Source organism: Heloderma suspectum, chromosome 1 (assembly GCF_057233095.1).
Source record: "Heloderma suspectum isolate Gila_16-S chromosome 1, 16-S_ref, whole genome shotgun sequence".
In the NCBI taxonomy this organism is placed as follows: domain Eukaryota; kingdom Metazoa; phylum Chordata; class Lepidosauria; order Squamata; family Helodermatidae; genus Heloderma; species Heloderma suspectum.
The window spans coordinates 148,758,774-148,785,832 of NC_139458.1; the positions used below are offsets into that span (position 1 = coordinate 148,758,774).

Genomic DNA, 27,059 nt, shown 5'->3' on the forward strand with positions numbered 1-27,059 from the left:
AAGGGCTCAGTTGTATGCATGTTTGGACAGAAGTAAGTCCTACAACCCTCAACATCCCTCAGCCATCCTTGTAGGAGTTATTTCTATCTAAACATACATAGGATTGTGCCCTAAAGTATTGTCCCATTTCCTGGATTTAGGGCTTCTCTACATGAAGCTAGAATCCCATACCCTTACTAGGGCTTCTGCTTCCAGATTCCTTGAGGGATTAAGATCATCCCCTTTACCCGTGTTTTTTTTCTGGGGGGTTTCTTTTGGGGCAAGTTGTGTATGTTTCATTATACAGCCACTAGATGGTGCTGTGGTATAGTTGCAATTTTCTGGAGTTTCTGGAAATTCACTGGAAATTTATCGTGCTTCATAGCATGATAAAATCTCTTATCGCATTTTCCCTGTTGAGGCTAGCCTATCGCATGAAAAAACAGAGATGCAAATGGCGTAGTGGACGCCATTTGCAGCCATAAAGCTGTTGGAGTAACCTAAATGCAGCCGTAAATGGCTGCATTTAGGTTAATCTAACAGCTTTACGGCTGCAAATGGCATCCACTATGCCATTTGCATCTGGAGTTAGCCCTCACTCAGCCAGCAATATGGCACAGCAATGGCGGCCAGCCATATCGCCAGCGATGTGGAGCCAGCAACCGGCTCCATGGGATCACTGCATGGAGGAGTCAGCTCAGATGGATTCTGGAGGGAGGCGGCGGCAAGTCAAGTGCTCTGTTCCTCTATGGACTCTGGAGGCCAGATTCTTTGGAATCCGGCCTCATTGGAGTCCGTGGCAGAATTCTCCGCCATTCCTATGTGGAGGTTGATGACATCATGTAAAAGACCTGAAAAAAACCCACAAGTGACCAATTATAAGCACACAATAGAAGTCTTGAGTAGAGAAGCCCTGAATCACAGGAACTTTGAATGACATAAATACATGTTAAGCCTCTAACTTGATTTTTTAAAAGAGCTTTCAGTTAAAAATGGGAAACCAAGCCTTCAATAAAACTTTGAAAATATCAAGCCTTAGAGTTCAAAAATTAGCAAAGAATTTAGAATGCATATCCATTTTGAAGTGCGTACATTGAAATGTATTTTGTATTTAAATGAGGGTAGGGCTGTTGTGATTCTGAAATCTTATATTTGGCAGTATAATCACATGAAAGAACAGCTGCTTCTACTCTGAAACTGCCTTCTCTGAGCAAGAGACATATGACTGGCTCTTAGAGAAAGATAAACATTTAAAAATCAGCAGCAGAAGCCCAGTAAAGAAACCCCACCCACCCTCTGAAGGACTAACATTTGACTGCCATTTCCAGGTCATTCTTCTCCAGGACCTGATATGGCCTAAAGACCAGGGTGCTTCCAGAAGACGCTTTTGTGGCACCATTGGTTTGCCTCATTCACAGAATTTTATGGGAGGGTTTGACCATATGTTGTCTTCAGCTTGAACTCCTCCTCTTTCTTCCATCTTTTTCCTTACCACAGATAATCCAGTAAGGAAGAAAAGATGGAATAGCTGCACAGTACCTTCTGATTCTCAGCATTAGGACCCCTCCATTTAGAAGCACTCCACTCAGAAGTGGAGTGGCAGCTGGAATGTCTGTGACACTGGGGGAGGTTTGCAAACACCTTTGCCCCTCTCCCCCATGCCTCTTGGAATTCCAACTGGGAGCCAAAACTATGAGAGACAGCAGCAGCAGCAGCAGCAGCCCAAGTGAGGGAGTCTTGCCTTGTGAGGGACTAAGATTTTCCATGGCCCAGTGATTCAGAAGCAGAGGAAAAGCTGGTGCCAATGGAGGCTTTTTCCACCCAACCTGCATTGTGTGTGTGTGTAGGGGGGGGAGCATAGAAATATCAGGAAGGAAATAGCTGTGTGTGTGTGGGGGGGGGCTTTAAATCTCCTCTCCCTATGTGCAATGTCCCTGACCCAGATCAAGACCCCAGATGTTTACTTGTAACTAAGTAAAAAGTAGAGGGACAGCTGAATGCCAAGATTTAACATAATGTGTAATTTGGCCCTCAGAAACCGCATTAGAGCTGAACAACCAACATTCTGATCAGTGAAGCTACTTGTTCAGGCCCTTTTCTAGAACAGAGAGCATACTTTTGCAGTTAAATTAGGACATTTGGCTTGAAAGGCAGAGAGCTCTGTGCTTTCTATGACATGCTCTCTCAAGTATTACCAGTTCCACAATTCCTTGTGCAAGGAGAGGATGGAGGTACAGCTGGTGGGAGGGGCAAAACACCACAATAATCAGGAACATTAATCCCAAGGACAGTGGGAGCCAGCAGTGCTGGTAGGATTTGAAGCCTGCACTCATCAAAAACTGCAGGACTTCTACAATGAGGCAAGAACAATTAAGCCGCCTAGCTGTTTTATCTGTTGAGTGTGAACTTGGAAGAGAAATTGACTTTGGTTTGGGAAGATAATCCATGATTTTGCCATGAGAAAAAAGGAAGACTTAAAGTGAATTGATCTATTTATAAAATGTTTGCAGCAACATTGGTCCATTAGAAGAAAAAGCAACCAAAGGATTGAGAAGATTATACCTTTATTAGAATCAACCAAAAAGTTACAAAGTAATTAGCAACAATTGTAGATCTTCAGGCTACAATTCGTAGATCTTCTTCACGCTTCTTCAGGCTAGATGTTATATTGTTTAATTTAATTAATTAAATGTAATTAAATACATAAAATACTATGTATTTTATTGCTGTAAGCCACCTTGGGAGGGTTTTTGCCCTGAAAGGCGCCCAAGAAATATTTTTAAAATAAATAAATAAATAATTTAAAAACAAAAATAGCAGGGGTGGGCAGGGTAGAAAAGTGTGGCCCATTATGTAATTCATAAATGTAAAACATGTAATTTCAGAACTAAAATAGAAACATGCCCTTCATCACTTCTGAGATTGTATGTGTGGGATGGAATTGTAGTATGTGTGTGGGAGAGGTCCCATATTACACGTTTGTACAGCCACGGCCCACGCCAAACCCCAATGATACTTGGGCCCTGATCTCCACCCCACTGAAACAGCACAGTTGAATACAGGATTACATGTGAGCCTTCATTCATAAAATGATAAACTTTATAGGCCACAATCTAGAGAATTCTACCAAAGAGACTAGAGTGTACGCATGGCTTTTCTCGACCAGGTATGCAGTGCCAAGCAGATAATTGACACAATCTGCTCTGATCATGTTTTGGGGAGGCCTAGAGAACTAAACCTAGGTACCATCTTTCTTCCCCATAGTGGGGATCAGTATGGTCAAAGGTAAGGGTCCCAGGCACCTGTTCACTAATGTGCAAGTGACATGCAAGCATCACGAGAGCCCATACCTTGTGTGTTGAAAACACAGTTCCCTACAAAGCACCATTTTGTGAACATGTGTCTACAACCCACAGGATAATCTGCATTCTGTAATGTGGCACTTTTTTCTTCCTATGCAATCTTTGTTGAATCTAAGTAACATGGGGCTGGGTGCTAATGCAGACTTCTGGCATAATCCAAAAGCAGGCAAGCCCTATTGATGTAAATTTCCATGGGTAGCCATGTTCAAAAGCCAGTGGGCATTCAGGGGCTTAATGGGGCTATGTCTGAAAAATAATACAAATATAATACTGCCTGACTATAAATTGCAATAGTGCATCTGCCTCCTGGTCATCCCACTCCATGAAGTACAAAATAAAAACAGCACCATTCCCAGCTGTGATGTGGGAACCCACTGAGCACCTAAAAATATTAGCCAAATCATGAAAAAAAAAAGCTATAGCACTTCAGTAACTAACACATTTATTGCAGCGTGGGTTTTTGTAGGCCACCCCCCACATTGTCAGGTGCATGCAGTGGTCTGGAAAACAGAGGGTAGAGAAAAGAAAAAGAGAATATAGTACAATGAATTGCCATAGGAGGACTCTTTGCGCTCTTGTTACAACAGACTAAGGGCCATTAGCAACAGGTTGCTTGTTCTCCTTGGCTAAAATAGCCGTAATGGGGATGGGATGGGGGTGGGGATGGTCAAAATTGGGACTGCAGTATGGGTGGGTGGGTAGACAGGGTCCTGATCCACATGGTCCCAATCCACACCTCCAGCTGTTAGTTGCCTCTGGAAGAAAGCTGGCATGGGTGCCAAGGGTTACACCCAGCCCTCTCCACTCCTCTGTCCTGATCCTGATTGGGCCTCCACCACAGTTGCCATTCAGCAAAGACAAAACAAGCACACCATTGCTAATTATGTACTTAATGTAACATGTGGCTTGGTACAGAAACAAAGTGAGATTCTAATGTTTAAAAAATGTATCATAAGGGAGGGTTGCCTGAGAAATGCAAATGGTGATCTGCTGATCTGTTCAGGGTTCATGCGTGGGAGGACAATATAGGGCAGAAAGAGGACAGCTATTGTTTTTCTTGCTCTTTCCCTTCCCTCCTTTTTTTTTTGTCCTCCTCCCCCTACAGAACACAAGTGCTATGGAATGTGGGTGAGGGACTCTGGGAAGGCCAGCATTACTGGGGAGGCTAGTATCACAACCCAAGAGGTCCTGGTGGCTCCTTGGTTTGGCTGAAGGAAAACATGCTATGCTAACTTCCTCTCAGCCATGATAACTTCCTTCCTGTGGATACAGAGATGATGCCTGCGCCCTGCGCACTATCATCTGCTGCTAGGGATAATCCTGTGCAACATGCAGCCTTCATCCAAGACTTATTCTGGATTGGGGGGGCACGCAGGGGCTTGTTTCAACCCCTGCCCCAATCTTTGGCAAAGATATGAGATCTCTTCTATCAGAAGAGACCCTCTCCCACCTTACTTAACCCACTCCCCATTTGGCCATTTCCCATCTTTAGCATCCATATGTGGGCTCAAAGGTTGATATAGATAGACAGACTCAATGAAGTGAACAGTACATAGGATCTTCTGCTCTTCTTCCTTCACACACAATACGAACTCAATGCAGAAAGGAACACAGAGTGTACATTTTTTATAAGCCATCTTTGGGGTGCAATCTAGAGAAGTTTAGCTATGATTAATTCTCACTGAAAGCAATGAAACCTAGGCACAACTCTTCCATTTTCTACCATTGACTCCATCTGGACCTCAATGTGTCAAGGTGCAATCCACTCTAAAATTAGCCTCTCTCAACCCTGCCACCACCTCCTTCATTTCAACTTCATCAGACTGTATACAAAACTGTGTGTGTTGGAGGGGAGAGATATTTTGGGTTCTACATATTTTGCAACTGCTTATTTCCTTACATATTTTGACAGCTAAAACCCCAAAGCATTTTGCTTTTCAGTCTGTCAGGAGGCAATGCAATATAATTGTTTACCGACAGAACACATTTTAAAAATCAGCATGGGTAGTTCTTTAAAAGACGACAATGACACAATCAGAGTCCATGTGTTAAACCCTTGCTAATGCAGTGCAAACCAACTTACCTCCAAAATAGTAGCTATGCCCTGAATAAATCTGTGAAACAGTGGTTGCATGAACAGCAGATGCTACGTCATTATCTAGAGTTAGGGTGATGCGATGTCTTCTAGCATTGATGTTAACTGAGTGCCATAGGCCATCATATAGATTGCTGCCTGGGAACAAACACAAGAGTATAAAACAGATGAACCAATCACAGGGGACAAGAAGGAAGAAGAGGAGGAGGTGGTGCTTGTGAATAATTATTGTACTTCAGGGAAATAACAAAACAGTCAGGCAGGTGATGCCAAGGGTGGGGGGAACACAACAGGTATAAACAACTTAACATTGATCATGGAACCTGGTCCCAGAGCTGGTGCTCCACACATGCTCTCACGGAGCTGCTGCGTATGCCAACTTCCCCATTCTGTTCAATGGAGGCCCACTAAACTAAGTGGGGAAGTTCTTGTTGTGCAGATTTGGTGTGGAGACACTGAAATTTGAGGCAAGTGTCTGCTACTTCTCTGTCCAAGAGCAATCCTATGCAAATATCTTTTATACAAGGTAATTTTGCATACCATGGTTATTTTATGTATATATTCTCATCACTCACAGAAACCTCATATTACATGGAACTATCCAGTTCTGAGCATCAATTCTATGGTTTAAAGGTTCTGAGTAGGTGGATTTTCCCTTGAATTGTGAACATCATGAACTTTCATAGCATCTGTGCTTTAGAAGGCGTCTGATTAATTCTCCAAATGTATTGTGTTGTCCTTGGCACATCAGTCCTAATCCTAGCTAGTACCTTTACTTAGGTGGTTAATTGCTTTCAGTTGAGCTTATTTCCAAGCAAATGTGTTTAGATAGGGTTATGGATGATACACTGTTGTTGTTGCTGGTGGTGTCTGTGTGAAGTTCAAGTTGTCTAAATGGGTATGTTTTATGAGGAAGAACCATTTGTCAAGCAAATCCTATGAAAATTAAAAGTATTTCTCTGCATTTTATGGAAGTCAAGGAAGTCAGGGAACTGTGGAGGCCCTGAAGTAGCCCATAGGGCATAGTTCAGAAAATATTCGGAGCTTATCAGAGGTTGCCATGGCTCAAACTGGCAGCCATTGAGTTTGTGTGTGGCTTCTCCATGTGATCATCCACTGAACTGCATGTTATAACATCTGCCTAGGCAGTTTAATATCCTCAGCCCCAAGACTGACCCCACCTACCGACCCTGGCTAACTGTTGAATCCTTCTGGTCAGGAAGAATGATAAGAGAACTTCCTGTTCCAGCTAAGCCTCATTTGAACAACAAGATCTTCCTGAGTTGTGGTGTGTTCCTGTATCCTCTGGTTTGTCCTTTGGTCCTGACTGACTCTTCAGTCCAGGGGTTGCCAGGTGTACTACTTTACAGAGGACATCCTTCTGTTTTGGAGAGCTGACAGAGGACCAACCTCTATTTGATGGGCTGCCCAAGTCTGGTTTAAAGTCAAAGAACCAAAGGAGGGAGAGCAATGAGAGCCTTGAAGTTGGCTATCCACAGTCGGCACCTGGGCAACAGATTGAGCAGCCCCACAGGAAGGGATGGCATGGGTGCCTGCCTCAGTCCGGGATTCTGGCAGACCACCTGTGCCTCCCGAGCTGCTCCCACCAAGCCCCTGCCCCTATTCAATCCCTTCTTCACACTCACCAAGCCACCTGCACTTACCCAGGCCCTGTCCACCTCCACTGTGATCACCATGTTTTGAAAGAACATGGTGCCCACCCAGCCTCTGCCACCACTCATGCATCCCTGGACCCATGCTCACGTCCCATGCTTGCTGAGTTGCCTGCAGTTACCCAGGTCCCATCCTCATCCACCACGATCGCCATGATTTGAAAAAACATGGTGATTGCAATACTGCGCACATATGAAAAATGGCATTGTTAATCTTGCGAATATGGGCGCTCCATGGTGCCATTTTGCATATAAGTCTATGTGCACATTTTTCAAAACCTGGCAATCACAGTGGTGGAGGAGGATGGGACCTGGGTAACTGCAGGCGGCTCAGCAAGCATGGGGCTTGAGTGTGGGTCCAGAGACATGCGAGTGGTAGCAGGTGCTGGATAGGTGCCCAGAGAACCTGGACATGGGGGTGCCTGTCCATCCCTACACACAGGTCACCTGGTGGTCATTCTTCTCCACTATGGTGAGATGTACTATGGCTCTATATAAATTATAGTTATTATTTCTAAATTTTCATTTATACAAATAAATTTGCATATGCAAATGTTATGCAAATTATCATCTTTTGTCCTCTGTTTTGGTGATGCAGTTCTTTTTTTCTTCCCTTTTGGCCATGCATAAGTGGACACCCTATTCCACTCCTGACCACTAGCTTCTCCATGGCTCCTGATTCACTATAGACTGCTGTCCAATGCCCAGCCTTGAGAGAGCCTTGGGACTAGGGATGGCGGAGAATTTCTCCCTGAAACTTCGGGGGGCCGAGTGCCAACGTGTTCGGCCCCCCGAACAAGTTTCGGGGAGAAATCCTCCTCACCCCCCAGCACCCCGCACCCCCCCCCGGGACGGGACTTACCTTCGCCGAATGTCCCTCCCGGCGGTGGGTCAGGCCGGCGGTTCGGCGGGTGTTCGAGCGGGGCGGAAGCGGCAGCCGGTCTTTCAACCGGCTGCCGCCGCCGCCATTGCAATAAAAGGAAAAAAAAACACGGCCCCTGATAGGCTACGTGACGATTAACGTAGCCTATCAAGGCTAGATCTGCAAAGTCAGCCGTGATAGGCTACGTCAATCGTCACGTAGCCTATCACGGGTGACTTTAAAAAAAAAAGCACGTACGGATAATGGTGGCCCCCATAGGGAGCCGCCATTCTCGTTCCTTATTTGGTCGCTGTAGTCTACGTAAAGATTTACGTAGACTACGGCGAAAATAAGGGCAACGCTATTTGCGTTGCCCTTATTTTCGCCGTAGTCTACGTAAAGATTTATGTAGACTACAGCAACCAAATAAGGAACGCGAATGGCGGCTCCCTATGGGGGCCGCCATTAGCATACGCACTTTTTTTTTTTTTTTAAGTCACCCGTGATTGGCTACGTGATGATTGACGTAGCCTATCACGGCTGACTTTGCAGATCTAGCCGTGATAGGCTACGTTAATCGTCACGTAGCCTATCAGGGGGCGGTTTTGTTGTTTTTTTTAACTTTCGCGTTCGCGGCCAGGCGAGGCGAGGCGCCTCCTCCCCGGCCTGAATTTCGACCGGGCGAGGCGGGAAGCCTCCCCCCCGGCCTGAATTTCGGCCGGGGCGAGGCGGGAAGCCTCCCCCCCCGGCCTGAACTTTGCGGGGGGAGCAACGAAGCGCCTCCCCCCCACCGCGAACGTCCTTCGAGGACAGGTAAGGGACTTTCGTCCACCCCTACTTGGGACCAAGAGAACTGTGCAACCCCTGAGCTTGTCTGACCAAGTTTGGGGAAGCTCCTCCCAACTGACCTAAACCATAAGAATATTCCTTGTACATATTCTCTTTAAGCCCTCCATGCACACACTTCACATCTCTGTAGGTCAGGCTTGGGAGCAGTGCTAAGACAGAGTTGTCACAAGGGTAACACACTGAAAAATGGAGGTCCTTCTCAAAGATGAGAAAAGTGAAAACAAAACTAAAATGTAGGGATCTCAGAGAATTCCACCACGGATCTTGGGGAGATCCCAAAATGGGTGGCGGAACGGTCTGCCTGCCCCCCCAGGATGAGACTTACCTGGGACGGATCTTCCTGGCAGCGGCGGCGGCTCCGGCAGCGGTTCGGCGGTGGCAGCGGCAGCGGCCAGTCTTCCGACCGGCTGCCGCCACCACCATTTCCAGTTAAAAAAAAAAAAACCATGATAGGCTACATAAAGATTTACGTAGCCTATCATGGCTAAGTTTTCTTTTAAAAAACCATGATAGGCTACATAAATGTTTACGTAGCCTATCACGGCTGACTTAAAAAAAACAACAACAACGCGCGTACGGTACGCAAATGGTGGCGGCCGTGGCCGCCGCCATTTGCGTTCCTTATTTTGGCACGTCTTAGTCTACATCAAGATTTACGTAGACTAAGATGGCAAAAATACGGGTAACGCAAATAGTGTAGCGTCCGCTATGCTATTTGCATTCCCCTTATTTTCACCGTCTTAGTCTACAACATAAATCTTGATGTAGACTAAGACGTGCCAAAATAAGGAATACAAATGGCGGCGGCCGTAGCCGCCGCCATTTGCGTATGTGCGTTGTTGTTGTTGTTGTTTTTTAAGTCAGCCGTGATAGGCTACGTAAACATTTAATGGCTACGGCCGCCGCCATTTGCATCCCTGCTAGCCAGCAGCCGGATGTCCGGCTGCTGACGGAGCCGGCCGGCGGCTCCGCAGAACCCCTGCAGAGCATAGCCGGCCAGCCAGGATTCCGGGGGGGGGGAGGGACGGAGCGCCTCCCCCCCCACCATCAACATAATCAGCGAAAGGTAAGTACCTTTCGTACATCCCGACTAAAATGACAGTTTTGGCTCAGTTCTAGTCAGGATTGCAGTCAAAGAGTTCTGTGGCACCTCAAAGACTAATTTTTTTGTAACACAGATTTACTTCATTTGATTAGAAATGCTTGTCCTGTAATAAGTGTTAAAGGTGTCACAGGACTTAGTTTGGTATTTTTGCTGTGACAGAATGTCATGGTTACTCTTCTGGAATGTAACAGTTGTTTTTTGCTGCTACTTGTCTTTTGAATTGCCATCTCGGCATCCAGTGACCTTCAGACTAATACCAAGCCAAGGGCTTGTTGTCACATAAACCACAAAGCAGCATACTGCTCAGATTTTTCCCTCTCGCTAGATTTGGCAGAGAGACCACAAGATGATTCTGCTCAGCTTGGGTTCCCCAATTATGTGTTCCCTTAAAACAAATGATACCATTTCTGTGCTATGGTTCAGGTCCTCATTTAATAACACCAGCAACAAAGATGAGAAGGAAAAGTGTATCTGGCAAACATGTCATACCTGCACTGATGGCCACATATTTCTCTCCTGCCTTCTGGATGATGAGCACTATCCTGCCATGCTGGAGATATAACAGGAGTGAGCCAGAATCTTCTGACAGCTCAGTGGACAGGAGCAGGCCATCCTTGTTCCATGTTCGAAACTGGAAGCTGACTGACAAGCCGTCAAGCTGGGGGGTGCCTGGTAACAGCAAGTAACTGCTGTTGGAGCTGTCGAAGGTGATGGGAGTGATTTGTGGTTCTGAGCAGGCAAAAGTCACATTACCCTGGAAAGTAATAAACAGTGGAGGGGTGGGGCGGGGTGGGGGGAACGACACAACAGACAACAATCAAGCTGTTTCCACATTCAGCTTTGCTGAACACCTTGCTGTCATCACAACACAGCAGGGCAACAATGTAATGTGCCTTTATATATACATACACGCTGTATATATACACACTCATTTGCACGACAGATAAAGAACAAGAAGGTTTCTCAGTTTAGTAAACAGTAAGCACTAGTTCCTTGCTGAGATACTGCCTCACTTTCCAGTAGACACAAGAATAAGTGCTTTGCTGCTGTTTGAAATAGGAACTAGGGATGTCAGAGAATTCCGCCACAGATCTTGGTGAGGCCGAATGCCAGTGTAGTCGGCCCCTCGAACTCCATGGCAGAACGAAGCCCCCCCCGCCCCCCCCATGAAAGGCGCGCGAAACGGGACACCAACCTGCTGCCGTTCGCACTGACTTGTGAATGGTAGCCGTGTCCGCAGCCGCCATTCGCTTCTTCATTATAGCTGTGATAGGCTACGTAAATACTTACGTAGCCTATCACAGCTAATGCAGGGACGCCATCTGCGTCCCTGCGGAAGCCATGATAGGCTGCGTAAGTATTTACATAGCCTATCACGGCAAAAAAAAGGGAACACAAATGGTGGCGGCTATGGCAGCCGCCATTTGCGTTCCCTTTTTTTTTTGGCCGTGATAGGTGACATAAATATTTATGCAGCCTATTACCGGAAAAGAGAGGGGTGCAAATGGTGTAGTGGCCGCCATTTGCACCCATCTCTTTTGCCATAGTAGGCTATGTAAATATTTACATAGCCTATCTAGGGATGGGGGAGAATTTCTCCCCGAAACTTCGGGGGGCTGAGTGCCAACGTATTCGGACCCCCGAAGTAGTTTCGGGGAGAAATTCTCCACACACACCCGCCCCCGCCCCCCCTGGGATGGGACTTACCTTTCCCGAATGTCCCTCCCGGCGGCGGGTCCCGGCAGCGGTTTGGCAGGTCTTCGTCAGGGGCGGGGGCGGCAGCCGGTCTTTCGACCGGCTGCCGCCACCGCCATTCCAATAAAAGTTAAAAAAAAAAAACGCCCCCGTGATGGGCTACGTGACGATTAACGTAGCCTATCACAGCTAGATCTGCAAAGTCAGCCGTGATAGGCTACGTTAATCGTCACGCAGCCTATCACGGGTGACTTAAAAAAAAAAAAAAAAGCACGTACGGATAATGGCGGCCCCCATAGGGAGCCGCCATTCGCGTTCCTTATTTGGTCGCGGTAGTCTACGTAAAGATTACGTAGACTACAGCGAAAATAAGGGCAACGCTATTTGCGTTGCCCTTATTTGGTCGCGGTAGTCTACGTAAAGATTTACGTAGACTACCGCGACCAAATAAGGAACGCGAATGGCGGCTCCCTATGGGGGCCGCCATTATCCGTACGTGCTTTTTTTTTTTTTTAAGTCACCCGTGATAGGCTACGTGACGATTAACGTAGCCTATCACGGCTGACTTTGCAGATCTAGCCGTGATAGGCTACGTAAATCGTCACGTAGCCTATCACGGGGGCGTTTTGTTTTTGTTTTTACTTTTTATTTCGCGGCCAGGCGAGGCGAGGTGCATCCTCCCCGGCCTGAATTTCGGCCGGGCGAGGCAGGAAGCCTCCCCCCCGGCCTGAATTTCGGGGGGAGCAGTGAAGCGCCTCCCCCCCCACCGCGAAGCAAGCTGCGAGACCAGGTAAGTGGCTTTCATGCACCCCTAAGCCTATCACGGCCAAAAAAAAAGGGAATGCAAATGGCGGCCTCCGTAGCCGCTGCCATTTGTGTTCGCTGGTTTTGTTTTTGTTTTGCCGTGATAGGCTACGTAAATATTTACGTAGCCTATCACGGCAAAATACAGGGACGCAAATGGCGACACCTATGGCAGCATCCATTTGCGTCCCTGTGCAGGCTGCCCAGCGGCCGGATGTCCGACTGCGGGCAGCCCCAGCCAGTGGCTCCGCAGAATCGCTGCAGAGTGGAGCCAGCCGGAAAGAATTTTGGGGGGAGGGACGGAGTGCCTCCCCCCCCCACTGCAACTGTCAACCTTCGATAAGGTAAGTGACTTTCGTATATCCCTAATAGGAACAAGATTGCTTTTACAGATTCGTGCTCTGAGCCATGAAAATGCATACACTCATTACACTGTGCTACTGAAAAATAGAGTTTAGGCTTCTGGGTAGGGATGTATGAGAAATTAGTTTCAGCCTAACTCTTGATCTGAAACATCATTTCAGTTCTAAATGCTCTCTTGCATGGGAGCTGGAGGCCCCATCTCCTTGCTCTTCATAATTCCACTGTAGTTTATATTCATCAAAAGCAGATGTGTCCCCAATGCAGCTTAGTCCTATAAATGTTTACTCAGATATCTCACTGTGTATAACTGGGGATCACTGTGTGTGATTGTATATAGGATTGCAGTCATGGTCCCATATGCTACCTTGATTATTTATTGATTTATTTATTTATTTATTATTTTAAAAATATTTCTATACCACCTGTCATGTATAACATATCAAGTGCACAATTGGTGTACAATAATAAAAACAAAAGTATACATTATAACTAAAACAAGCAACTATACAATATAATCAGCAGCAGGCCATGATTTAGATTAGATGTCATCAATCAATAAATCCTCAGAAAAATTCAAAAACAGCTTTCCACATGCACCTAAACTGCAACAGAGTTGGCACATATTTTACTTTTGGGGGGAAGACTATTCCAGATACTGAGTGCCGCCACAGAACAGGCCCTTTTCCTGGTTGCTGGCAGACGGGCAACACTGATGGTTATCAGTGTAGTTAGGCAGATTTGTATTGGAGAAGGTGTCCTCTCAGGTATCCCAGTCCCAACTGTTTAGGGAAAATTAGCAGTTCAACAACAGTCCTGCCTTAGACAGGATGTGCATTCCTAGATGCCTCTGAACTCCATCAGGTTCAATGGGGCAGGACAATCAATGCACTGTGGAGGTGCATGCAGAACTCCCTTCCTGGATTGGGATGAAAATGTTCTTCTCTTCCCTCATCTCAACTTCAAAAACTCACTTCTAAAGCAGACTGGTTTCTGAAGGCTTTAGCACATCCAAAAGCAGGAGAGCATCCAAAGTAGACCCACAAATAGAAGTGAAAAGTCTCAGTACGCTGCAGAAAATATTTTATTTGTAAAAAAAAAAAAAAAAAAAAGAGGCTAATGCATTTGGACTATTTGTATTTTAAGGTCTTCATCAAGGGGTTATAAAAAGGTCTGCAGAAATTCTTATAATAAAGATTAGGGCTGGATGGACTCCCCTCCATCCAGGTCCAGTGGTGGCCCACTTGTCGCACGAGCCCCTTGACAGCTCACCAAGTGACCAACAAGTGCCATGGGTCCACACACTCCTTCCCTGAGCTGCCATTTTGTGCAGCAGTGGTGGCTCAGGCATTTCTAGGAAATGTTGCATAGATTGTGGCCATAAAGGGCAATCTATGCAACATCACAGGTGGGCATGGGCCATTGCATAGATTGCTCTTTACAGACACTATCTACACAACATCACCTTCCTGGAAATGCCTGATCCGCAATTGCTCCACAAAATGGTGGCTTGGAGAAGGAGCATGGCAGCCTGCCAGACACTCGTGGACAACATGGCACTCACAGACAGGTCCGGTGAGTGCCATGTGGTCCACAACCAGGGCCCCAAGGAGCAAAGCGGGGGTAATCCATCAGACACCTCTCCTGTATCAGGCACCTGTGCCATCCCTAATAAATATATCCTACTAAAATTCACTGGTGACTCACGTTGGGCTCTTTTTTACAAGTAAAATCTTTGATTCAGCATCCTGAGACAATTCTATTTGTGGGTTTAACTTTAGTAGGCCAGATTCTGCCATTCCTTTTCAAGCTGAATCATTTCCAGAACAGTTCTACTGAAGTGATTGGGGTGCACCTGGAGCTTTCAGCCTAAACCTTGATATCAATATCATTTCAGATCTAAATGCTCTCTTGTATGGTTTCTGGAGACCCCATCTCTTTGTTCTTCATAATTCCACTGTAGTTTATTCAATCAATTCCTATAACAAGCAATGAACAATAGAGGAGGAGACACACATGCATATGTCTTTCAAAGACAGGACAGGCCGTTTGGGAGGGGAGAGCTGTAACCCACTTGTTTTTGAACGAAGGCACTTTGTGAAACATCAAGTGAAATCTGATAAACCCATTCAGGTAAAAGGCTTTCTCTGTAGTAGCCTTCTCATTATCAGGGATGGATATCTCATTCTAGCAGGAGCATTAAAATGAACAGGAGATGACTGATGCTGCATTGGAAATCATATGGTGCTTGGGGATTCTCTTATTGAAAGGCTGGGACAAGATGATGGAATGGCTTCTTAGCACTTTCAATGACTTTTTAAAACTCTTGGTTGACAGCGGAAATTGGAAAGGGTGGAATTTGCTGCTAGATGAAACAAAAGCTTCAATGGGATCTCTCTTACTCTTTCTAGATTACAAGTCAATGAATATGGGAACAAGAAATAGGTGCATTCCAGTGAGTCTATTTTGAGTGGTTTCTTATCTGTAACACCTCCAGAAGGATCAGAGCTGGAGAGTAGAATAGAAAAACTAAACCAAAAAACAAATACAGTTATGATTGCCTCCTTGTTTCATCCAAAGAGAAGATGCCACTGGCCCTGTTTTACTTTATAATATAATTCAGGTAAGATGCCACTCATTGAATGTGATGGTTGTTTAGTGGAAAAATTGTCTTTTGTTCTAATACATTCAGCTCTGTAGAACACGAGATTAATTCCGTATGTTAGAACAACTAGAACTCTGTTGACATTCATATAACAGATGGTCAAATTTGTGTGTTGGGGGGTGGGGGAGTTTTTTGTTATGTTATGTTAATATACACAGCCAATGACAAGTCAAAATTTCTTGGATAGTGATAGGACAGTTGATTTCAACACTGGGATCATGTTCCTCAAGCATCAGGGTCCTTTAATTGTCAATCTGGCTGCTGTGCAATAGGGTACAAATTATGACATATCACTGATAATGCTTTGCATACCCACAGCCCTCTTAATTGGGTTTTGCTCCCTTTGGAAATTGGAGTGCAGCAGCTGGTTCCCCTATAGCCATTCCAGGGCCGTGTTTCCACAACAATGAAAGGAGAAGCAAATGGAGGAGTACCAGAGATTATTTTTAAAAAGGAATCAGCTTTGCTGCACTTTGGTCCATGCAGGGCTCCATGAGCAGGTTCTCCACACCAGTAAAAGTTGCTTCACAGAACCATGAAGTGTGGTGGTGGGGGTGAAGGTCATCTGATTGGCAGGGGCTGCTCAACCAATAAGAGAGGCTTCCTCTCCTCTTTCCCACTTTCTCCTTTCTCCTGAAAGTCCAGATGCAGCTGCATTTCAGGAGCAAGCTTTGTTGAGCACAATGGGAGTTACTTCTGAGTAGACACACATATGCTTGTGCTGGGAAAGAGGATGGAGCAGGAGAACACAAAGATGAGAAACCAGTCCCCATTTTAACCCACAAGATCTCTTTAACGAATGGTTGAAATAGTTACTTCCTAAGGCAATAAACCAAACAAAGGAGAATTGAAGTCTCGAGATCACACTTTACAGCACTTGGGGAATTGAGCTTTAAACTGTGCCATGTCAATTGCAGGGGATCTCTGTAAGTTCTGATGTGGGCATTGAGAGGGCAAGCCTCATTCAGCACAATGGGAGTTACTTCTGAGGAGGCACTAATGGGTTTTGCAGGGGCGGGGAACACCCCTTGACCAAGGTCATGGTGAAAGGCACACCCCTGGGCAAGGCTAGCATACCCTAGGTCAATGTGGGGTTGGGGCACACAGCACCTATACCAGAGAGAACCAAACTTAAGGAAAAGAATCAGACTTCAAGCAGTCTCAGGAAATCCAGTTTTCCCCTGATATGTTCTGAGATGGTTGCTGGATGGCCATGACATCATGTATCCCCAATGACTTCAATACACAGCCAGCTCAGAATAAATCACTGGTGGAAACATCTCCCAGGTTTATTCCAGGATGTCTTAGGACTAATTCATCAAGCACACTTAGATTGACCTATTTCTTTATTTTATTCATTATTTATTTAAAACATTGCTACTAGGTCTCCTTTAAGGGCAAGAGCTTTCCCAGCCTTACAATAATATAAAACAGATCATTACAGTAATAAAACAGCACACATTTCGTAAAAACAACAAGCCTACCTAGTATATATTTCATAGCAGCCTCCCTCATTCATATGTGTGTGTGATCGAACATGACAGTGGCAAATGGTTTGGGCTTTCTTAGGACCAGCATATAGTTTTGCCAGCTTGTTCTTCCACTTTGGGGGCATCTTATAGGCTGCATGCAGCAGGTAGAAACACCAGGGCCATTTCTGGGGGTGGGGGGTGAATAGGCCATCCACCTTGGGCACCAAATTCTGGTGGTGCCAAAATGACTGACCAAAGGTGGCAGTGGTGCTACAGCTCCTCCTCTATGCTGGCTGCCCACCTATGAATGCCACACACACAGAGACAGCAAGCCCTCCTGCCTGCCGATTTGGCAGATTCCACTTAGAGGAATCTCCCAAAATGAGACAAGGTGGGCTCTCTAGAGATCCAGCAACACCCAAATGCTGCACTTTGAGGGGTCCTTCCTTAAAGTGAGGCATTCTGGGTGAGGTGGCTATGAAGTTTGCCTGTGGTGCCACAGCACAGGCAAACTCCAGGGCCACCTCCTGTCAGGGGTGTTTCTGAGCACAGGGAGTGGGAAAGCAGTTCAGATTCTGAGGGAGAACCATTAGACACGGGGGAGGTGTTTTCCCAGGCTAGTCCAGATATGAGTAGGCCGACATCTCAGGTTACAAATGTACAGATGGCTGAGCTTGAGGGTCCCTTCCCCACCCCGTGAGAGGCAGCGAACAGGAGGTTGACCTAATAGATGCCAGGCGCAGGAGCAGAGCAAAGAGAGGGAAGGCAGGGGTGCTGGAATCTAGACGATCTACCTGATTGGCCTTGTGAGAGAAGCTGCAGTTAGAGGCCTCACAACAAGGTCTCCCCTCATTAGGTTAGGCTAGTGAGACCACCTCCCTCTTTAAACGGTGGGCAACTCTCATAAATTCCATTTGGATCCCCTGAAGGCATTCCTTGCAGATGGAGAGTTTCTCTGAGAATTTGCATCTGCATGACCCTGTGAAGTAGGGATGTCAGAGAATTTCACCATGAATCTCGGGGAGGCCGGATGCCAGCGCATTCAGCCCCCCGAAATTGGTGGCAAAACGGTCTGCCCCCCTGCCTCCCTGCCCCCCTGGGATGGGACTTACCTTGGGCGAATCTCCCTGGTGGCGGCGGCTCCGGCGGCGGTTCGGCAGCAGTTCGGTGGAGGCGGCGGCGGCGGTCGGTCTTGTGACCGGCTGCCGCCATTTCCAGTAAAAACAATAAACAAAAAAACGTGATAGGCTACGTAAAGATTTATGTAGCCTATCATGGCTAGATTTTTAGAAAATACCATGATAGGCTACGTGAATGTTTACGTAGCCTATCACGGCTGAGTAAAAACAAAAACAAAAAACCACGCATATGCAAATGGCAGCGCCCATGCGTGCTGCCATTTGCGTATGCGCGGGTTTTTTGTTTTTGTTTTAGTCAGCCGTGATAGGCTACGTAAACATTTACGTAGCCTATCATGGCTGACTGCAGGGACGCAAACGGCGGCGGCTATGGCCGCCACCATTTGCAGACCCGGCCGGCCAGGATTTGCGGTGGGAGGGACGGGGCACCTCCCCCCTGGCCAGAATTTCAGGGGGAGGGACGGGGTGCCTCCCCCCCACCTCGAATCACATTTTGTCAAAAGATAAGTGACTTTTGTACATCCCTACTGTGAAGTAACGGATGAAAAGCTATAGACTGAAGCCTCTCATCTGTGTATGTTTGGGCACTGAAATGAAGTGGGGGCTAAGGGAATCTTGATACCTCCTCCAGAATGCCTCACTTTAAGGAAGGACCCCTCAAAGTATGGCATGGAGAGGGAGGCAGGTGGCAGGGAGAAGAGGCGGAGTAGAAGAGGAGGATGACAGCTGGAGAGGAATAAGAGGTTGGATTGGAGTGAAGGGGTAGCAGTGATGGGGAGAGAGAAGAGAGGGGTGTAGCTTGGGGATGGGGGAGAGAAGAGAGGGAGGCCATGGTGGCATGTCCACCAGGGTGCCAAAAGACCATATTGCCTAGGGCACAAAAATACTAGAGATGGGCCTGAGAAACACTACGTCAGACATTTCAACCTTGTCTACTCTGTGGTGAATTTAGTGCTCTTGTTCATTGTTACTTTGTCCATTGTTACCCTGCAAGTTCCCACATGAAACTTGGAAAGCTGCTGAAATTCTTCTTCTACACAACTGCTAAAGCATAAAGACTTGTGCTTTGTCCTCCTTTTCACTGGGTGACATATTTCTAACACTACTGAGTATAACTGTATAGCTATAAACAAGATGGAGATCATTTTGGATGTGACTATCCAAACATATATGGTAAAGTTAGCTGCTTTCGTGGAATGAAACAATTAAATCAGTATGCTAGTGGACACTGGCTATACTGACCAGCCACCCCTTTGTTTCACTAGACTTCTCACTGATTCAGTAGATGAGATTTGCAGGACTGAAGGTCAAGACCACTTGAAAAATTAGATCAGGTATTAGCTCATCCCTAGTGCCTTCTCTGAAACAGTTGATATTACAGCTGAACCCACTTAAATTGAAAATCAAACTTCTCCATGGCTGCAAAATAGGCTAAGAAGTTCCTTCCCTCCAGAGGGAAAACAGAAGATCAGACGTGTCTAGCTGCTAAAAACTCCATCTAGCACTCATTTGGCATTTGAGAACTCCATCGAGTCTAATATTTCCAGTCTGATTAACGATTCCTTTAACAGGTACTGAAATCTACTCCAAAGGGGCTTCTGCTGCTTTTATTACAATTTGAACTTCCTAAATTCAAATAATTAAAGAGAGATATATTTAACATTTCCTTGGTAGATACTATCTTGACCCTCATCCACTCAGGCAAGAGTTCTGCCACTATCTATTTTCAGGAGTGATAAGGTAAGCAAGGGAATTGTCTCTGTTGCAAACAGATCATTGTAGGAACTCTCAAAGCAGAAATAAGTTGTTTAGTTAAAATCATTACAAGAGAGGCAAGGGCAGGACACATTTGGAGCAGCAGGTCTTTGTATAAGACGTATCCTTCATAAACAAATGTGGTGAGAGTGGGCTGTATTCTAAAGGAAACAAAAGCATCATCCATCATCAATCTTCATTACCCACTTAGCAAAACCCTGAGGAAATCCTGTAGAGTCTGACCAATATGAGATCTCAGCAATCATACTGAGACCAGGTGTGTGTGGACTGCATGAATGAGCAAAGCCGAGTTGTCAATTTCTGAACTATTCTGCTGATTTAATCAAGGCCAGATAACTATTTTATTTGAAAAAGCTAAAGTTTGGGCATGCAGGTGATGAGTATCATTAAAATTTCAGATACAAGCCCAAGAGACATGCACACGACCATTCAACTCAGGACCTGTTCCTATGCTGATGATGGATTCAACACCTGTGCAAATGCTGAGGGAGCCTTCCTGAACCACTCAGTCTGGGACTTCAGCTTCATGCTCTTACGAACCTGGGTGGCCTTCAGGAACAAAGGCTATGTAAATATGTAACAAAAGGCGAAGGGGTTGCTGGAATGTATGAATAGTAGGGGTAGCATGTTGGCGAAAAAAAAAACATAATTACAATGTAACAGAAATTCTCCATGTAAGTCTCTCTGAAACACAAGATACCTCCCCCCCCCCTCACTCCATAGTTTGACCATTCTAGCTTCTGCTTTCTTTGGGCTGCTTCTTATAATACACACACACACACACACACACAGTTATGGATAAAAATGCATGGATATTGAGGCAGTTCTGAAGGAGACTGCTCACATGTATATAAATATCATTTGCCATATGAAAAAAAATCCCTGTGAGCAGTGACCAAGGCCTTTCCTGGGTTAGATCTACACTGGTGTTTTTATCGGTATTGAATTGCACTGATAACTGTTGGGGAACATTGCACATTCCGTATACCACTTTTCTATAGCTATTTCCTCTTTTTTATTCTGTATTATCCAAAATACTGCAAGAGATGTCATGGTGTGTGCTACAAAGTTTAAATGTGCAAGTGTCACCATGATGGGATCATAATGATATGACACGAGCTATAGATCTGGCCCTAGTCTCTACTTGCTTAAGCTTTGAAAGCAAAGGCTGTATACAAAAGCACCCTATAACTGATGTAATACACCAGCATTTTGTACTCAGGATCTCTGCGTTAATACGGAACAACTTCATAACAACTACCATATATGCAGGAAAGCAGGCCAAAAAAACAAAAAACAAAAACAGGGTGGGGAAAAGCTACTGCATGCTGGCTGTGGGAAAGGGAAACTAATTTAGGGATCATTTCTTCCCTTACTTTGAAAGGATAATCCTGAAAGGAAGAAAATTATTCCCATAAGGAAGCTGCTTCCTTGCTTGATGGGTCAAAACAAGAGCTCATATTTGGGGGGGGGGAGGGGAAGAAGAGGTGAAGTCATCCATGGTCATCAAAGAGCTGAGGTGCTCATACTTAAATCCCTTTGCTTAAAAACATATGCCCCCACACAGAAAAGTATCAGGTAACAAAAAGAAAAGTGCTCAACAGAGTGAAATTTCATCCCTTGGAGAGACTTGGAAGATCATATGCTTGGGTAAGCAATTCTGAATTTTCTTTATCTGAGTCTCCTATGCTTTCAGGTCACTGGCCTGCAGTGCAACAAAGATTTTACAGCCTTTACTGTTGCAGTAGCAGCATTATCACTTCATTATCTGGTCCAGTAGGTGAGACATGACTGCAGAGGACAGCAGCAACCAATTTTAAAAATCATCAATCATTCTACTAAGAAATGAAGGTAAAAACAGAAAAGAAGGAATCAGACAAACACAATATAGATCACTTGGTATTTCCCTCTTTTGAATGAAGAAGAAAGCAGAACTGAATCTCGTCTCTCAAATTAACCTTGCCAGGAGAGAACAAGAGACAGATAGGACAGCTGAAAGTGGTGAATTTGCATAAATGCAGATTGACACTTCATGCCTAATCAGGAGTATAATGATCTGAAGCTTCTCAGGTCTTATTGTTTAGAACAAAACATTTTAAAACTACATTAACACATCAGTTTCCACTTTAAAAAGGGTTACCTATTTGCTCTAAAATTTTCATTGCCTTCCCTGTTCATTTTTGAAAATTCAGTCTTTCAATATTTCTTTCTTTGAAACCTTTGAACATCAAAGTATACTTTCAAATACCATAAAATCCACCCAAATTGAGCATACATTCCCAATCTTGCTGATCTCGGCTGAACTAAAAATGCCAACTCAATGGGGAGTTTCACTTTCTCCAACATTCAGTTTTTTGAAATATATCTATATCTATATTCATTGTTCTTCCCATCTTGAATATGAAGAAATTTGCAAATTTTGGTAAATCCTTTTCAAAAATTGAACTGAAACTGAATTCTCAGCCATCTCCACTGGCAAAATTCAATAGGTACATGGAGAGGACCATGTTGTACCTGCCAGCAATATGGCTGTTAAAAAGGAGGAGAATGTCAGGAGCCTGTCAGAAAAGGAGGTGGCAACCCTAATTCAGCACCACAAACATGGCTGAATTGAATATACAGGGACTTTATGCAGAAAGAATTGTTAGAAAGATGTTAATGCTGCAGAACAAGGAAATCTCTGCAAACATTCCATAGTTTTAGTGAAATTGCATTAAAGATATATTAACATCACATTTTGTGCAATCAATGGGTGGCTCATTCATTTCCTTCCCTTAAAAAAAAAAAATGCTTTAAGGACTTCCCATCCCAGGTCAGACGTTTGCTAGTTGTCTGTAGTATGGTGGGCTAGGCAGGAGTTCAAGCTTTTGTTTTTTGAGTCTGAGAGGAGAGGACAAGGTGTTTAATTCTAACAGCCTGGAACTGGACAGTAGTTCTAAATACAGCCAAGGTGGCTTTAGGTTTGCATTTCTCAAACAGCCATCCCCTGACCCCTGCCCCACACATACACACACCTCATGGCAAATATCTTTTTTGAACCTGAGGAAAGTTTTATTTTTAAAAGCACTGACATCATGGCCTTGAGGTCTGTCATTCAAATCCTTTGTTGTTGTTGTTCAGTCTTTAAGTCATGTCCGACTCTTCGTGACCCCATGGACCATAGCATGCCAGGCCTTCTAAAACACATCTAAAATAGCTCTTTGGATTGTGGCCATTGAGGGCTAGTCTACAGAGGCAACAAAGAATGAGTAGACTGTACAACTACAGATTGCAGGAGGAGGACAGCATGTTTAAATGCTCCCAATGTTAAACAACAAAAACAACCTTCAATGAGCTAGCACATCAAGAATAAAAATTGTATCCCAGCACATTTCTACCTGTGCTAGTTTTCTACCTGCAGGGATGATGATGATGATGATTGTAATGTCAGTGAACATTTAAAACCATGATGCCCACCTCCTGCAGTCTTAAGAGTAGGGCGGCCCATTCTACCAGCTTGGAGCTTTACTACCTGATTCCCAACTCATTCTGCTCGAAGTGTAGCATAATCCTGAATTTTGGTAAATGAATATCTTAAAATGACAATGAGTCAGTGTGGGCCCACATTTTGTACCAGTTTCTGAATATAAGTTATTGAGATACTTTGGGTTTGGTGTATTTCTTACCCATCCTGGCTAATGGTCACCGATGAAACTATCTCTCAGTGTCTGTTCAGCAATGCATATTAAGACACAGCTGGTTACATCTTAAGTTTGTTTATTCTCTAATGGCTCCACAAAATATCTTCTTATTTAAAAAAAAAATCCTTCTGACCTGTAAAGTAAGGGGGCGGGGGGGGGGCTCCTTTATGTACTACTATCCATCTGATTTGCTTTGATAATAATAAGAGTATTAAGATCAAAGCTACTCAGTAGTTCCTTAAACAATGAGATTAACATCTAAGCAAGATTTAAGGTAGTTCAAAGCAATTTGCAGATTGATGTATTCAGAATTCACAAAAAGATTATTATTATTATTAGCTTCCATTCACCTGTCGCTGGGAATTTTTCTTTTATTTTCTTGATACTACCATTTTGGTTTATTTCCCAAGATAGCCCATTTTGTTGCTACACTGACCCCTGCTATTCTGAATTGTCACTCCCACAGTCTGCAGAGCCAACTGACAAGATGTCTCAAATTCACATGAAGGAAAGCAGAAAGTCCTTTCATTTTGCTATCAGATCACACCACTATTTGAGGCTCTCTGTGGCATTTAGAAATTCAAGGCCAATCTACAGATAAATATTCTTTCAACTGAGCTCAATACCAAGCCTTTTTATTTAAAAAATTAAAGAAAACTTTGATAAGTCTCAAGAATCTCATGATGACAGCAGAACATACTTCAGAACTCCTAAACCTAGGCTGGTAATTGTGCTGTACAAATACTTTAAGGGTACAGAGAGACAGACAGAGATATCCCAAGATAGGTGTTCATACTAACATTTACAATGATTTATTTACAAATTAAATCCATCTACAAAACCAATAGTATCTCTAATGGATTTCTTTATGGATTTCTATGGGGTGCTCTCACTTCTGCCCAACAAAGGGTGTGTGTGTTGGGGAAGGTCTGTTAAAACTGGAAGTTCAGGCACCGGGAGTTCAGGCTGTATGTCATTCTTATTTTCTGTCTCTATGCAAACAGTGACTCAGGCTCAAACAGAGGGAGTCGTGGTCTGTCAGGAAAAGCTAGGGTGTCTGCTCGCTTTAAGGCAACTGGATTTCTGCACTGAGAGGGTTGGACTAGATGTCCTAAGCAGTTCCTTCTATGATTCTATGAAACTAAAAAAGAGCAGCAATACCCAAGGCCAGAACCCAAGGCAGAGTGTGGCAGTGATCTAGAGCAAGACCTCATCAAATAATCTCAAATGCCTGGGGAAGAAGGGATAATTACCTGAGATAATCAGGAGATTATAGCCCTATTCAAGCATTCTACTTCTGTGAATAATCAACACGCAATGGGAGAAAATGAAGATGATCATGCTGGCTCCACCCCCACCCCCATCATCCCCATCACCCTCCATAAATTGGAGGTGAACATCTGCTCACCACACAATGTAGAACCCTGAACTGGAGTGAACATCTGGAGGAGAACAACTGCAATGTAGGCTCCCAACACAGTGGGACAGAAACGGCCTTGGTCGCCTTGGTAGATGATATGAGGAAGGCTCTGGATAGGGGTGAATGCTCCTTCCTTGTTCTCCTCGACCTCTCAGCGGCTTTTGATACCGTTGACCACGGTATCCTCCTGGACCACCTGGAGGGGTTGAGCGTTGGAGACACCGTATTGCGGTGGTTCTGGTCCTTCCTCTCCGGCAGGTACCAGAGGGTAGCACTGGGAGAGGAGGTTTCGGACCCATGGCCACTTACTTGTGGGGTGCCACAGGGCTCCATCCTCTCCCTGATGCTATTTAACATCTATGTGAAGCCGCTGGGGGCTATCATCAGGAGGTCTGGGGTGCGGTGTCATCAATATGTGGATGACACGCAGGTCTACCTCTCATTCAAATCTTCACCAAGGTTGGCTGTAGAATCCCTGTCCAAATGTCTGGAGACGGTGAGTGGCTGGATGGGGAGGAATAAGCTGAACCCTGACAAGACCGAGGTACTTTTGGTGGGAGACAAGAGGAGGCTAGGGGATGTTGACCTGGTGTTGAATGGGGTACGGCTACCCTTGAAAGACCAGGTCTGCAGCGTGGGGGTTATTTTGGACTCCCAGCTGTCCATGGAGGCTCAGGTGTCAGCTGTGAGCCGGACAGCGCTGTATCAACTCCATCTGATACGGCGGCTGCGCCCCTTCCTTCCCGACCATCTGCTCCCATCGGTAGTACATGCCCTGGTCTCCTCTCGTTTAGACTACTGTAATGCGCTCTACGTGGGGTTACCCTTGAAGACGGTTCGGAAACTGCAGCTGGTACAGAACGCGGCGGCTCGCCTGATTAAAGGCAGCCGCCGGCGAGATCACATCACTCCAGTGCTGAAGGAGTTGCACTGATTACCAGTTGTTTTCCAGGCCAAATTCAAGGTGTTGGTTTTGACCTTTAAAACCCTATATGGTTCCGGCCCAGCCTATCTTAAGGAGCGCCTCCAGCAGCACCAGACAGGCTGCTTAACAAGATCAGCCTCGGATGGCCTTCTCTCTGTCCCATCAGCTAGGACAGTTAGACTGGTGGGGACGAGGGAGAGGGCCTTTTCTGTGGTGGCCCCCACTCCGTCATGCATTAAATACGTGGTTGTTCAGGCAGGCATTTGGGGTGGGTTAGGGTATTTTAGAAAATGTTTTTATTGTAGAATTTTATTGTTTAAAACTGTTTTATTGTATGTTATACATCGCCCAGAGTGGCTGGGTGACCAGCCAGATGGGCGATTAATAAATTTAATAATAATAATAATAATAATAATAATAATAATAATAAAAATAAATATAGAACTCTGAGCTGCATGAGCAAGTAAAACTATTTCTCTACTATTGCACTGATTTAATGAAATGTGGATAACTATTTTATTTGAAGGCAGTTGGATATTGTGAGTGCAGGTCATGAGGATAATTAAAATTTCAGATACATACCCAGAAGACATTAACATAACCCTTCAACTCCTATGCTGATGCTGCTAGATTTCACAACTGAGCAAGTGTTGAGGGTGCCTTCCTGAACCAGTCAGTCTGGATCTTAGCTTCTTGTACTGATCAGCCTGGGTCTTCTGGAAGGAAGGCTGCAAACATGTCTAATGAGGGACAGTAATAAACATGTGAGGGGAGAGAATGAGAATGCTACTTTGCCTCCCCATCACCCACAGGAGTTGCACCAGTGGGATGCTTTCTCTACTTGTGTAGGCTCCCTGCATGATCTAGAACCCTGGCAAATCATGTGTCTACATCATGAGTCTACACAATTTGAAATGGTTCTCTACCTCAAATGTTATCCCTCTGAGGCATGGAGGGCAATGGGGATAATAACAAAGGGGGCAGAGCTGGCATGCTCATCCTCATTCTCTCCCCTCTCATGTGGATTATTCACAGAGCTAGAACATCTGAATAGGGCTAAAGTAGATATATAGACATATTTAATATCAATTTGGAAGCATAAACATACTTTTCAAAGAAAGTCTGATGGAGTTGGAGACCCTCAAGTCCTACATGGTTATTTTTATGATTATAGATGCACAATTTGCAAGTTCAGCTA

The 27,059-nt window shown here is 45.0% G+C and overlaps 1 protein-coding gene across 1 annotated transcript in view; it reads right to left on the reverse strand.

Annotated features, from left to right (window-relative positions):
* Window positions 1-27,059, reverse strand: part of CNTNAP5 (contactin associated protein family member 5) — a 664,045-nt gene that overhangs the window by 274,685 nt on the left and 362,301 nt on the right. Inside the window, exons 8-9 of the mRNA XM_084806776.1 lie at window positions 10,415-10,679; window positions 5,425-5,574 (exon numbers count right to left, since the gene is read on the reverse strand). Of these exons, the coding sequence (XP_084662902.1) occupies window positions 5,425-5,574; window positions 10,415-10,679 (415 nt within the window). The remainder of the gene's footprint in view (window positions 1-5,424; window positions 5,575-10,414; window positions 10,680-27,059) is intronic.